Below are 15,285 nucleotides of genomic sequence, written 5' to 3'. Positions count from 1 at the left end.
GCGCGCGCCTCACGCCCACGGGCGGGCCCCGCGCGCGCTCCGCGGGGCTGCTGCAGGGAGGGCGGAGACCCGCTGCCAGCGCGGGACTGGGGCCTGAGGGCCGGCGCTCTAGCAGCCCTTCCAGAACCGCAGCGGTTGGTGTCCCCCCGCCTAGCCCGAGGAAACTGCCCTGCATCTGTCTTCGCAACAGCTGTTCTCGGACATTCTGCTTACAAAGCGATACTGTTGATAGCGTTGTAATACACTCTTCTGCTCAGAAACCAGATTATAAAATGGCCCTGGAAACGGTGACTGGAATATGCCTCTGTAGCGGTTAGTACTGGTAGGGACAATAACTGGGTTGTATTAATATTACAGCGATTACAAATTGGTCTTTTGACTGTGTGGTCAGAACACGGTGTTATCAACATTAGCAAAGCATTGAATACACCGTGTCAAAATACTCCAATTCCTAGACTAGCCACACACTTTCTGACGTCACACAGATGTAAAATCAAATTATCACCTACATGTTTCTATGCCCACCTGAAATTACCCTCATTGGACTGCACTCTACTCCTCTCAGAGTGGGCACTTTCCACCATTTCTGACCAAAATACTGTTTTACACTTTAGGAAACGCAATTCAATGCACTTGTGGGGTGTACTAGACGGGCAGCAACTCATATATTGGAATATTAAGGTCTAAGAAATTACTTTGCCAGGCCCGTTTTAGATGTTCCCTTACCTTACACAGTAGCATCCATATTGCTACTGCATGTTGCCAACAGCTGTGGCTTGCTTTGAAAGAAAAAAACCACAACAAAACCAAGGGAACAAACCAAACCAAACAACCCTCACTCCTCAACATCCTGGTCCCTCCCTACCTCTTTCCTCAGCATCATAAGCTATGTTACTAAGCGCTCTTTTGTCTTACTTGTGGCTTCCGGTGGAGAAGCTCGACTTCCACAAAATCCATCTAAAGGGGAGTGATGTATGCCTGTTCCCTACTTGTTCTGGTTGCAATTGCTGCTGTGGCTGTTTGTGGGTTTCTTCCTACCACTCTTGAGCATACAGTTATCATGGAGATGCCATTCTAATACAGTGTGTTTTGTTGTTGTGTTTTTTTTTTTTTCTTGGACTACATCAGTCATAATTGCAATTTAAAATGGTAACTATAAATAATAGAAGCTTTAATATGTGCTACTCATCCCTGAAACTTGTAAGACTGAAACAGATGGGGTTGTTGGTGTGTACCCATAGCATTAGGAACTGTGATATGATGCAACTGATCTTTTTAATCCAGTATGATAGTTCCTGTCTCCTTAGGTACTTGGTGGCTGCTACATTTTATCGTAATGCATGTGTCAGTCCCAGTTGTCTGATAGAAATCACAAGGGCTTTATCCTATGGCTTATGGGTTTTTGTTGTTGTTACATGAACCGTAGCCTCAAGACAAAGTAGAAGTCTAGTATTAGCAAAACAGCTTTAACAGAATAAGTTGACACGCGATGAGAAAATTCGCCACTTAAAGACTTGGAAGTTATTAGTTTACAAAGATGGAAATGTGTCTAAAAGTGTTAGCATACACTGACAGTTTTGAAATTGTTAAAATAAGTAGTAGTGGCCACTTGTTTCCGATTTCTTATTTGAAGACCAATCTTAAACAGAAAAATGCTCTAAATATGCTTACAATATCTTGTGGCTAACACTTGGTGCACAGTGGGGAAAAATGACTGCCATTAGTACAACTGAAAAGACTGTACATGCCTAATTTTGCTGGAGGGCTGACCACCTCTACTCTTTGTGTTTAGGAACTGGAAAGCCCCTACTTAGGAATCCTGCGCACTTCTTTTGATACTGAAAATCTATCAATTCTGTGTACACTTACTTACTATTTATTTGTTTTCTATGAGGTGTCTAATGCTCACTAGAAGCAACATTGTAAGTAATATGCTAAATAAGTACTGTAGCCAGTTGGATGACACACAAAAAAGAATGCTTAGGCCAGCAGGAGAATTTAGTGCAGAACATCTGGCTAAGGAGCTTGTCTACTGACTGACAGCTGAGAAGGGTCTGTTGGTACGAAAAGTTGCTCTTGATATGGTTAAAAATAAATAATCTTTTGCTACCTCTAAGAACGCCCATTCATGTGGATCACTGGAGAAGGGGACTGAGCTGTCCCATCTAATCCCTCAGGATATTCCAGGCTGAGGTCAAATATGTTAAGGGGCTGCAGAAGGTGGAAACTTGGTGAAAGTCTGACTTAATCTTGACTTCTCCCAGATCACCCCAAGTGCAAGCTCTTCCATATTTGGCAAAATGATTTGCTGTCAGGTCTGGGAGCTTGGGTCACAACTGACAGCTCAGAGTAAAAATACCATGGCTGTTTAAGTGTTAGTGAGCAACAACAAAAAATCTTTGAACATGGCATGTCACTGCTGCGTTACTACAGTGGGCAGTGTATGATAAGGGTGAAAGAATGCAATAGTAGAATGGGATCGTGGGAGATTTTTAAATACTTGGGCACTTCCTTAGGCAAAAGTCTTACTACAGCAGTGTCTCTGGTTTTACTTCAAACTTTTACATCACCTTCAGGGGATATATGGTGCTCTAGCTGTTGTGGTAAGCGAAGGCTCAGACTCTGCAATGAGTCAGTCAGGGCACTGGTGCAACATAAAGCTAACTGCTGCCAGCCAGCTGTCTGTCAGAGGCTGGGCCATAGAGGCTATCTCACTACAGAGGGAGGTAACAATCTGTTGGAAGGGAGGGAAAGAGAGAGGCCATTTGGAGGAAGGGAAGCTGAGGAGGACATTGAACTGTAATTTACGAGGAACCTGCAAAAACAGAGTTCTCAGCAGGGAAAGTCCGAATTTCCTCTTGTTTTTCCCCTCAATATTATTTGGACAGAGATGGAAGAATGATGGCTTGTTCAACATACACAGGGCTTTCCTACTTAACAAGGAGGTATTTATCACGTATGTTTACTTGAAGAGCTGTGGACTATAGAATTGTGTCTGCACTAACCATTACTATGCAAAGTTATTACACCTTACCACAGTGGATTTTTATTCTATCTGCTAATGTAACTTTCCTTGTTGATTTAATATGCTCTGGGACAACCAGCTGTTACTAATAGTAATTTCTCTGAGACTTGGTTACATCAGAATTAAATCACAAATAGGAAGTCATCAGCAAGGAGAAACACAAATTGCTTATTCAAAACCAGATTCTTTTTTTTTGCTAGAATTGCTGAATAGGCAGCAGTCTCTTGACAATTAAGTGGCACTCAAATTCCCACTATAGTGAAGCTCCACTAATGTTCTACAAGAGAGTGGAATATAAGGGCTGAGTTAAAGTTGAAACTGTTCAGTCATTGAAAAACTTAATTTTGTAAGGCCTTTAACATTCTGGAGCACTAAGGTCCCATAAGTATTTGACAGAAGACTTCTGTCTCTATGATTTCCACAAATCAGAGGTTTTGCCTGCTTCTGGATTTTCAGTCAAGATCTGGAGCAGCTGGTTTCAGAGTTTGAGAACAACTTGTTCCGCTTCCCTCTACTAAGCCCCTGATTTCTTGGTTCTGTCTTTCTGCTACTTCTGGCAATTGTTTTGATGCTTTTGACTCTTGGCTATTGGGGAATACCTAGGTACAACCTAGACCTGCCCACCCCCAAATCTTGTAGGATTGTCATAGTAACATATTCTGGAAGGCTGCAGCTTAGAAGTCCAAATGATGCTGAAATAATCTTGAATGTCACGCTGCTAAGCCTTCCTCCTAAAAAGAAGTACAAGTCTGGTATATGAGTCGGGAGTCAAAGCTGAAACAAAAGGACTATTAGCCAGCATTTCTGGGCATGACAGTTGCCATAAAATACCGCATCTACTGTTTATGATCTGTAAACCAGAAGGGAAAGGCGGCCTAGTTAAACTCTGCCAAATGTCTTAATATCCTTAAGTAGAAGGTACCAAGCAAATTTAAGATACTAAACTGGAACTGGTTCACCTTCATTCCTAAAGGCCTACGATGGAATACGTGTTTTGAAATCCTATGGAAGATGATGATACCTTTGAGTACAGCTCAATAGCACAATCTGGTCATCTATGTACGCAATATAAGTTTATCAGTCATTAACAGTTTGAGTGTGTAAAACTATTTACAAAAATTGACACTTTTTTTCTCAGATTTAATGTAAAAATCTTACCCGGCTGCTCCTTGGTCAGGTACTTTCAGGAAATCCAAGCTTTCTGGTTGCTGTGAAATCTTGCCTGATCCTCCTGACAGTTGCCGTGGTAAAGTTGGTCGTGTCATATTTGTATACAGGTTTTTCTGATTGGCCCGTTGATTTCCTGGGACATGGGGAAGTGGTACAAACTGGGGGGGATTTATTACTCCATTTTGCTGCTGACCTAGAAGTAAATAAAGTGTGAACATATCCAGTCCAAACTACAGCTCAATAAAGGTAACCTTTTCTTTGTGTTGATGGCTCGGCTGTCGGTTAGATTCAGGTATCAGCAAGACTCAGCTATCAAGGAACTTGATAACAAAATAATGTTGACATCTTAAAGTTTGATTTATACACAGTTTTCAGGTCTGCTGGCGATCTATTTTGGGTTCACGTCTTCATGGACTTGTGCTCAAGTTTGAGACATGTGCCTTGAATGTTACAAGCAAGCAAGAGGATTAGCTCTCAGCTGAATTCAACCTTATTAATGTTAGCTAGCACATAACCACCACGCCTCTATTTAAAACATTGCATAAAATTTTATCCAGATAAGGGTTGATCTAAAGCTAGCTAGAATTGCTGGGGGTCTCTTTTTAAGTTCAAACTCCATCCAACTCCCTGAATACTGGGTAGACTTTTGTTTAAGTTGCTATAAATATTTGTCTATTTTAACAAGCAAGGGTTTTTTTGTGGTTTTTTTTTGTTTTGGTTTGTTTGTTCCGTTGGTTTTTAAAAAGCCTTGCTGCTACTTTGATAGCTCAAAAAGGAGTTTGAATTGTCTAGGTGATGACAAGGGTAAATGCCTTTAAATAATTATGCCTCTAACTTAAGTTTAAAACAAACCCACCCATATCTGAGCTACTTGCAGGATCAGGGCCTAAGGAGCTCAATTCTGCATGCTTTACATTCCTAAAACCCCCACTGAATAAAATGGGAGCTATGCTCATTAAAAATCAGCTTGGTTAATGCTGTGGGTGATCCTCTCCTTTTTCCCTTGTGATTATACCTGTTGAAAATCAGCAGAATGAATAGCTGTGCAGAGAGGAGAATTCATAATCATGACACTTGGAAAAACCTTACTGCATTCAACAGCTGGTCTTTGCTTCTGATATTCTCTTGATACTGTGGCAGACCTTAAGTAGTCATAAACTCATACATAAAATCACTTTGGGACCCAAAGCTAGTATGGCACATACATTATGGTTATATAAATAAAGGTTTGTTTTATTCTGAACATATACCTAACAGTCTGTTCAGCTACTGGACCATTAATTTCAAAACAGATGTGAGAATAGTGGAATACATTTCAAATTATCAAGGACGATGGCCCACAGTGTTACTTCCCCACATTGTGAGAGCAGGATGGAGAGAATTGATTGTGACTTTGAAGGAGGAACGTGCCCAAATCATGCAATTGCCTCAGACTCCTTGAAAGTCTGGACAATCTAATTGGAACTCTTTTGTAACAGCTGTCTTCAATCATATTTTTCCAGCTATAATTGGCTACTTTACAAAAGAGTTTGAATTAAAATAAAACCCCACCAAGTTACAGCAATTGATTTGAGGTCGGTATGAAAGACTTCTATTTTCATAGAAACTATGAAAGTTAACTCCGCAGTTGAACTCGTGGGAAATGGCCGGTCAATAGAATATTGTTCTCTCCTTGGAGTTCACAGGTTAAATTAATTTTTTCTCTCTAGGGAAGAGGTGAAACACCCTGATGACATCAATCCTATGCAGAAAGTTAGCCCAGTGTCTTGCTGCACACAGAGGCAGGCTCTTCTAATTAGGACTCTCTGTTGACATGTCTGTTCAGGAGCTGTCATAAGCACTGGGGGATATACGATTACAAAAGGCCATACTGCAGGGTATGGGCATCCACCGGTGCCTTGGACTTGCGTGCAAATCTACATCCAAACCTACATGGGGCAAGTTTGGGCTTGGTCTGCAGGCACAAGGCTTCTTCAAACAATGTTTTTGTCTTTTTCAGGTAGCTATCATCTGCTGAACAAGTTTTTGAAAATATTAAAACAGACTTTCCTTGCTTTAACTCATCCTGTATGAATATTTACTATCTGTGTTTGCAGACAGGTTAACTCCTTTTAACTACAGTAATTTCCCACTTTTCTACAAGCAGTTCTTGCAGATCATGCAGTCTTAGTTTGACTCATACAGCTATGAGGTTTTCCTAGGACTGGGAATTGTCTAGTTAATTTGGTGACCAAGACTGGTTGCACACCCAACTTACACCATTAGCATTGTGCTTCTCAATAAACAGCAGCTGACTGAAAAAGAACCCTTTGTTAAAAAAAAGTACTCTGGGAGTGTAAGTAAAAAAAACATTTGGGAAATGCTGGGTCAATGGAATATTGTTCTCCCCTCTGAGTTCACAGGCTAAATTAATTGTATCTCTCAAGGTCAGAAGTGAAACACCCTAATGACATCAATCCCATGCAGAAAAGGACATGCTGCTTACTGGCACAGCTGACACATCTCAGCATTCAGCATACACAAAAGTTGTTACGTAACAGGGTAGGACAATGAGACATAAATTGCATTTTATTGTTTATTGGCACTGAAAGCAGTTTCGTTGCAAAGCATTGCCTATGGCTTGGTAAGTGTATAGCTTTTACCCTCGAAAGGAAAGAGAAGGCTATGGGGTTAGTTTTAGATTCAGTGTCTTATACTAAGTGGCTGAACGTGCCAGCGTCCATGACAACCAGGACATCTCTGGTGGAATACCAGTTTGATTGTCTGCAGACTCTGACAATACACTTCATAAAATGCCTACAATGTATGTTTTCCAGACAGGATCTTTTAAAGAGGATTTTAAACCTTTACTATGATTTTTTTAATGGGTAAAAATTACCAGATGACAAGAGTAAAGCAAAAGCCTGAATTTGGAATTTTGTTTTTGCCTGAGGCTACGAGGACTTACCAGGAGGAGGTGGTGCGGCTCTCATAGGATAAGTCTGACTTTGAGACCTGTTGGAATACCCTCTACTTTGGGTAAGGTTCCGTCTAGTAGGACCTAAAAGAAACCAGCAACATTTTGTTACCCTTTCATAATTACATTAATTAGGTGAGCCCCTCTGGCTGCCAGACCACTACTCTGTGATCAGAAACAGCTGATCTTCAGGAATAATGAATCTGACTCCTACCATGTTGGCCAGATTGTGCTAAAGCTTTAGGTGCAACAAGGATGACTTAGGCATATTCTCCCTTTTGTGATCCGGTTCAGCCACAGGATGTAAAGTAAAGCTGTCTCAAGACAGCGTAAATAACGCCCAAAAGACCATTAGCTTTATTAACTTATTTATAAACCATAGATAGCTGACACAGCGGTACTTTTGACTATACTGTTTCTGATCAGCAATTAGCATGAGAAAAAGGTAGGACACGAAACCTGAGAGGCTGGTATATTTGCAGCTGAATCTCTGGTGATGTACAGTGGTTACCTTTCTTCATATCACAACCTGTCCTGTCCTGATGCAGCCCCTTCTTCATCAGCAAGACTGTAGGAACTGCAGGAGCTCAGAGCAGAATGAAAGACACTTCCCCAAAACGCTTGGCTAATTGTGCCATTTGTACTATGTCACATGATTAAATGCCCTCATTTCTTTTGCTGCAGGGCAAAGAATTTCAGACATTTCAGAAACGGTATATAGTGAAAGTAACAAAATTCCAGCATGACTGTAGAGAGCAGCAGGGAATTCTGCTGTATTGCTAGGATCTCTAACTTGGATCTTCTTTTAAGTGTAACAGAGAAATAATAAAGAACATGCTGAGGCTAGAGGCAAGCAAGGAGAGAAAGAGTCAACCATTCTCTAAATTTCTAAACCATTCATTAATTTCTAAAGGAAATTCATACTTACGGGAATTCTTTGGTAGCCCTGGTCCGATGCTGATCTGCAGCACTTTATTACTTGGCTTGAGAATGGCTATATCTCCTTGGCCTTGCATAAATTGCACTTGTCGAGAACCACCACTGCTCCAGGGCCCCCAACTCTCCTTTTTCAGCTTCACTTCAAGTCTAATATAAGCACATGAACACATGAATAAAAAAAACCCAGAAAGCATTTCTATGTCAAATCAGGACAATATCACTTGGCAGCAGATAACTTAGAAATATAAAAATAAAAAGCTTACACTGAGAATCTGTATTCCCTGAGTGACTTAGCTGACATAAACCACCTAATTAAATCTCTTTTTCATGCTTTTTAAAATGTTGTTCTTAATTGATGTTTTAACTTTCCTGGTAGAGCTCAAAGGAAGTTTAAGATGCCCTGGAGAGGATCGAGAGTACAGTGAGCTTTGAGGAAAAATGTGCAACGATCTGAGTAAGAGATGTGTCTGCCATCAAACATCACTGCCTCTGCAGCAGACTCTACTGGAGGCAAGCTAGAGTGCTCCATTCCTAAACATTCTTCTGTATATACCATTAGATGTGTATATATATTAGATGTATATATATGTATATACATTGGCATGTATATGCCAGTATATCCTTTAGGAGTGGGCCTTGTGCATACTCTGGGAGTAAACATTTTTGCATACATATACTTCAATCTTTCCAATTTAAATTTTTTTTTCCCACACGTGCGCGCACCCACGTATATATTCTTTCCCAGCATTTCCACACTATCCATCTGCTCTGAACTGTAATCAGATACGAGCTAAGGAAGTTATGGTTTGGTTTTGGGCGAGACCCTAGAAGTACAATACATTACATCTTACATGAACAAAAAGTTTAGTCCTGATACTGGCTTTGGATTCCCAGTGTATAGGAGTATACACTACAGGAACGTTCCATACTTCAATTGTCCTCCTATACCCTTTCCAAACGAAAATAATAATCTCCTGTTACCTTTTATAATTATTCCACTTTTTCGAAAGGAAGGAAATAAAATAAACATACAAATCCAAGGCCTGCTGTTGCTAATCTGCTTAATGGGTAGGAGTATTAACAGAAGCACATGTTTGTTGGGATAGTTTCCAGCATGTCCTTACAGCTAAAATGCACATCAAACATTCTGTAGCTTTTCAGGTTTGTTTCTAAAAAAATGTTCCCAATATAATTTACTTAATGAGGCTCCTTGAGAATTATCTTCTCACCCTGCAGTCCTCTGTCCCCACAAACAACTTCAGAATTTCAGATTGTTACATTATGTCTCCGGAATTGTCTTTCAAACTCTTCATCATGATGTTTCTGCTCCTAGGTCAAGGTTAAGGAGTTGAAAGAGGATGCTTCCTTCTCATGGTAGGGAACAGCAGCCAGCACAGAGATGGAGAGCTTGCACTATGGTTGCACGTTAATTGTGCAGTGACTGGCCTGGCCCTTGCTGTGAGGCCACAGCTCTGCTGGCACCGAGCTGCTCTGTAGCACAAAGCTGCAGACCCTTGAGCCTGATGCCATGTTCAGCAGAATGAAGGCAACTCTTCTATGCACACAGACAGTGGAAAGTGGCAGATGGCCCAGGTACACTCCTAACCTATTACTCTGATGAACTAATCAGACAGTCTGGTCTTCTTGCACATATAGATTTTTACACTGTGCCGCCTCTTATTATTTTAAAACAAAGCATAGTGTCAGGAGCTGAATAACTAGCACTCATTCATTTGCCTTGGCAGCAAGAACAAAGATTATTTATTCTTAAAAGCCCATTGAAAAAAACATAACTCACGTATTGCTAAATTTCAGAGGTAGTTTTCTTTGTGTTTTCTCTTCGTATCGTTTTGATAAGAGGCTTAAAAACTCAGTTTTGAAGACCGATTCGAGCAAACTGTCATATTCCTGTTCATGTAGAATGAAAATGTCATCCTGCATTGTGCTGAAAAGAAATCAGAGCATATACCATTCAGATTAAAATTTCATCAGCAAATACAGCCAGCATTACAATGACATTTGCAGAGTACTCATGGTTAATTTTTAAAAACATAAGAAAGTCCAAGTAGCATTAATACAGTCTTGCTTCCTGAGAACAGGTTTGGTTTTTTTTCAGGAGTTGATAATGGAATATCTGAAACAATCCTTTTTGAGAGACAGGAATGCTACTTAGTAGTTTTACAGTAATTACTGTTATCAAAAGAACGTGCTATTAACGTTACAATTAAAGTCCATCTCTCTAATAATGGCAAAACTTGTGATTAGAGGTGAATTGGAAACTTAAAGGTTACCAAAGTAAGACTCAAACCCAAAGCAAGCAAATTCAGAATGAAAGCTTTCAACTTTCCACTGGCTTTAGCTCGGACTGGTTTAGCACAGTATAAAACCCACACATGTAGGGTTCCATTGCCACCTTTGGATCAACTCCTATTTACACCTGCTGAAGATGCTGCAAACCATTTCACAGAAAATGATATCCACATCAGTAATTTGCAATGTTACTGAAGACTATGACTCCCTCTACAGACTGCGAGTACCTTTTTATGCAGAATTAAAAATAGCTTCATAGTGCTGCTAGAGGTGCTCTTGACTGTCAGGTATGAAAATACAACTCTAGCCCACTTGAGACATTAGGTAAAGGATGAGTTGTATCACTGCCTGTTTTTCTGAAAATCTACCTACCACCTATGCACTCCATAATCTCCTTTCAAATTCTGAAATCTTTCCCATAGTTTGGAAAAGGGTGTATGAAACTACAAACTTACCTAATTAGTATTCAAAATAGCAATAAGAAATCTATAAAAATAGAGTAAGAGCATGATCTCCTTTCCTATCATCAAGCAAATCTAGAGCCTCAGCAAGGTTCTGAATGAGATGTGTAAGAAAAGCCCAAGACCTACAGTAAATATTATCCAGTCAGCGGTCCTATTTTTGCTGATTTGGCAAAGAGTCTGACTTCACAATACTGTTAAGATGTCCTGTGTCACTCCTTATCAGATGAATTATAAAGCTTAGTTATTTATTGTTACTAAAAACACAAGAACATTTCCATGAGAGTATGGGCTGTCATTCTCAGTGCCCTGAACAAATACCAAGTTGGGCATTTGCACTTTAAATTGCAACTCCTTTAGTAATTTAAATTGTTATGTAGTGTTAATTGCTGTTAATACATGTCAATAGGACTGATTATTCTGCCTTTATTGCGTATAAGTGTATTGATATAAATTTACATCAATATATTGCGCATAGGTTTCTTGAGAGATATTGTTTAGATAGCAATGCAAGAATCCAGTTATCCTCTCTCCCCCTTCCATTTAAAACATATTTGATTTTGTATTGATTTAGTTAAAATTTAATATTGCGTGAAAAATAGAAAAAATAAGAATTGAAACTTATAAAACTTTGAGGCTGCAATACAGAATAGAGCTAAATCCATTCTGGATAAGCTCATGAAGAATGTTATTGCAGTTATTTTCTTGCAGTGCAGAGGTTTGAGATTCACTTCAAAATCAGTCAGAAATCAATTATCTTAGAGGTGTAGAAAATTTAAACTACAGGGACAACAAACTGGAGTTTTGAAAACACATGAAAGAATGCAAGTTAGAGCTAACACAATTTTTGCTTTGAGTCTGACATCTGAAAAACTGTTTTGGGGGTTTTTGTTGGTTTTTTCCCCCCCAAAAAAAAATACATAGTAGGTAATACATGTACTAAATAAAGGTTTCACTCTAGTTTTACTAATTGAAGACTGTTAAATATTACGAGTACTAACTCTTGCCACTGAGACAAGATTATCTCAGATCCGAGAGAAGCAGTAACTTTTACAGCCTCTGCACCCAGAGTGTTGTATTACTACTGAGCCACTTCAATACAGAGTTAAGAGATCCCTTGATTAAGACCCATTTTGGACTCAGGCCATACTAACGTAACAGGGAAAAGCCCTCTTGCCCCCATAGGTTTTTTAGGGTTTGGTTTTGGAGGAATACCTGGACAGTTTGATAGCTTGTAATTCTGAATCTACTTTTAGCGTATACAAAACCAGTGTTTTTTTACCACAAAATAAAATCAATAAGCTAAGTTCAAAACATTATTAGACATAATGTAACATACATACTTCCTCTGAAGCAAGTACATTTGGTTTTGCATCAGAAGGTTCTGTGGAACTGTTATTTACATGCGAGAGGAGTGTAACAGCTTTCATTAACTTGGCAGGCAGCCATCCTTTTAGCTGACTCAGTGTGACTATGCCTTTGGAATGCTACAGGCCCAGTTCCAGCGTCTGGCTGCAATCTGCTCAAGTCCAAACTTGGAGCACTAAAAAGACAGGTTCCACTCTCATCTTTAACCTAAATCTACTACAGTTATTTTGTTGCAACTTTCATTATAAAGATGTATGATAAATAAACCACAGGTTTTCAAAATGGTACTGTGAGCAGACACATCTTGCAGACCTTTCCCTAATCTTGAAATGGCTGTGAAGAATTTTGCAAAAATGTAAAATCTGCTGATTTTAAGTACTGGGTAATGTCTGTTAGAAGATTTCTGGCTATGCTAATGGGAACGTTTTGTAAGCATATACTTAAAAAAAACTTTGCAGTAGCTATCAATACACAGTACTCAAGTGTAGACTTTTATTTCATTAAAATAGTAATTTATTTCAATATTTAAAGTACACTCGTCGCTCTGGATCAGTATTCTTTTGTATTAAATTACACTCAGCTGCCAGCTCTGATAAACTGCAGTAACAAATGCAGAGGTATCCAGAGACTTTGTTCACTCATCTTCAAAGGGATGAAATGCTATAGGCAAGAATCCACTGGTCTCGTGGGCAGTTTCTTCCTGTTTTTGCTCACCTAACTGGGTTTCTCAGGTTCTGTGTACACCTCAGATATTTCCTGCAATCTGGGATTGGCTTGACATTCAGTCAGCAGAAATGATGTGAAATCCTTCTAGATTTCAAAAACTAGAAATAAAGGTTTTAGTAGCTCACCAGAGAGAGAACATCCCTTTAGGAAGCAGTGGACATGTACAAGGTGTACTTCTGTAATTAAGAATTATTTCTGGGATACAAGCTTGAGCCAAAACTTACAAGAACCTGCTTATGCATGGTGAATATATGCTTCACAGAATACATTTTGGGACACACACCAGATAGGTGAGACCCAGTGTAAGTGAAACATTTTAACAACTAGTCAGAAAATGTTTGTGTGTTGGCTATAAACACCTATTGCTGTAACACACTTACTAGGGCTGGGAGTGAAAATAAGGCTTCAGCTTGCTTTGCTTACAAGATTCAATTAATACAGCTTAAGAAATTCACCCTTCATCAATCAACTTATTTCTCCCCTGTCCTACACAAATTTCTCTGTCAATGGAAAGGTATTTTCAAGGTACTGACCTTAGAGAAACAGAAAGAATTCTCTCCACTTCCATCCTTCGCTTTAAGACTTCCTTCACCTGGCCTTTCTCTGGACCCTGCTTTATCTTTTCACGCCCAATCAGGTATATGCACTTTGGAGTGAGGACAAGATCTCGCTTCACACTCTGAAACACAAAATTGTTTGAAAATACATAGCTATGTGGAGATCAATACACTAATGTTGTGATGCTATTCCAAAGATATATAATGTACTATGATTTGGGGCAATACTGTCTTTGGTTCAAGTGAAAAAAAATACTGATGTGATTAATCACACAACCTCAGAGTCAGATTGCACAGGACAGGAAAGTAGCTTTGTTCCTCGTTTCCTAACTATTGTAGCTTTCTGCCTAGCAAGTCCCATAAAGCCTTCATCCTGGGGTTTGACAATGGCAATGTTCCGATCACAAGGGTGTAACTGCTTCCCTATGTGTCTTTTAGGTCAAAGACACTTTTTTCAGGCTGGTATCCTAGCTGGTACGACACTAACATGGTGGAGTTTCTGTTAAAGGATGGTAAAGGCATCTGTAATTCCCTAGCAGAACTAATCATTAGTGGATATTGCTCTTAAACCTACCTTAAACCGTCTATCGTATTTAGTTACGGTGTCTGCAAAATCAATCTTCTCCCGTTTGCCCACAAACTGGCGTAGCTCTGGATGGTCCTCCATGCCTATGTAATCTCCCACAAAATTCCTGTTAATGCTGTTCCGTCTTCTCTCTTTCTTGTTCAGCAATAGATCTGATGCTTAAATACCAAAAATAAACATTGATTAATAGTATTTAGTAAATTTTCTAAACTCATGATCTGAAAGAGCTGTTTCAAGCAGAACTTTTTGGGAAGAAGTGATAACCAAATTGTTTATAACATGGAAAAAATAGTGAAGCACTGCTACTAATCCTTTAGATAAGGATCCACAAGATTATTAAATCCATTCCTAACGAAATACACTGGTGGCAAGCTCAGCAGTTCTGATGAATCAGGAGCACTTCTTGAACTAAGGAATTTCTCACTCATTGCTGGAAATTAAAGAGTAACTCTTCCAAACCCAAACAATGAATGTTGTTCATTCACATAACCCAGGTCACACATGCAACTAAGCATTACAGTCCTTGGATTGATTTGTATCATCTACAGACCATCTAGGTCCTGTGTAACTGTGGGAAGCTTTTCCTTTTTCAGTTCCCCTGGAACATCCCTGATCTCTGTCCTACTCAGTCTGGCTTTGTTTGAGAGCGAAACACTGGGTAGTCCAAGAAATCCATGCATGCAGAGCAGCCAACCTCATCAGTGGTACCTTAGGGGTCCAACAATTTGCAGTCATTCCTAGACAGTCATCTGCAATGCAATGGTTTGCTCTATAGAGAGGGAGATATTTCCTTCATCTCTTGTGGCATTCTTTCTGTTCCTGGAACCACGTGTGAAATACCTGTCATCAAAAGTTATGACCTACCTTCTTCTCTCATCTGTACATATTTTTTCCTGGCCACATACTTCCTCCATGCCTTCTGGATGGCCCTGGCATACCCATCATACTTCCTCTCTCTCATCTCTTCTAACAAAAATAGCTGTACAAAGAGACAGTAGGGCGGGTCAAACATTTTACATGAAAAGTTCAAGAAAAAGCTGTATTTTACTTTCAACAACTTTCCAGTGCATTTCACTCTAGATCCAAGCTGGTGCCTCTACCACAACTATGGGATCTGAGATCAGAATGTTAAAGTAACCTTTTCTGGAAGAAATCTCTGACACTTGAGTGGTTCTGGCTCTTACCAG

General features: G+C 39.6%; 1 protein-coding gene across 1 annotated transcript in view; it reads right to left on the bottom strand.

The window, feature by feature from the left end:
* The window catches only part of MYO1E (myosin IE), an 80,547-nt gene that overhangs the window by 4,097 nt on the left and 61,165 nt on the right, over positions 1-15,285 (bottom strand). The window contains 7 exon segments of the mRNA XM_009280442.2: positions 4,184-4,388; positions 7,143-7,235; positions 8,080-8,237; positions 9,889-10,035; positions 13,489-13,634; positions 14,087-14,256; positions 14,963-15,077. Of these exon segments, the coding sequence (XP_009278717.1) occupies positions 4,184-4,388; positions 7,143-7,235; positions 8,080-8,237; positions 9,889-10,035; positions 13,489-13,634; positions 14,087-14,256; positions 14,963-15,077 (1,034 nt within the window).

Source organism: Aptenodytes forsteri, unplaced genomic scaffold (assembly GCF_000699145.1).
Source record: "Aptenodytes forsteri isolate BGI_AS27 unplaced genomic scaffold, ASM69914v1 Scaffold83, whole genome shotgun sequence".
In the NCBI taxonomy this organism is placed as follows: Eukaryota; Metazoa; Chordata; class Aves; order Sphenisciformes; family Spheniscidae; genus Aptenodytes; species Aptenodytes forsteri.
This window is presented reverse-complemented; position numbering and strand designations above follow the sequence as displayed.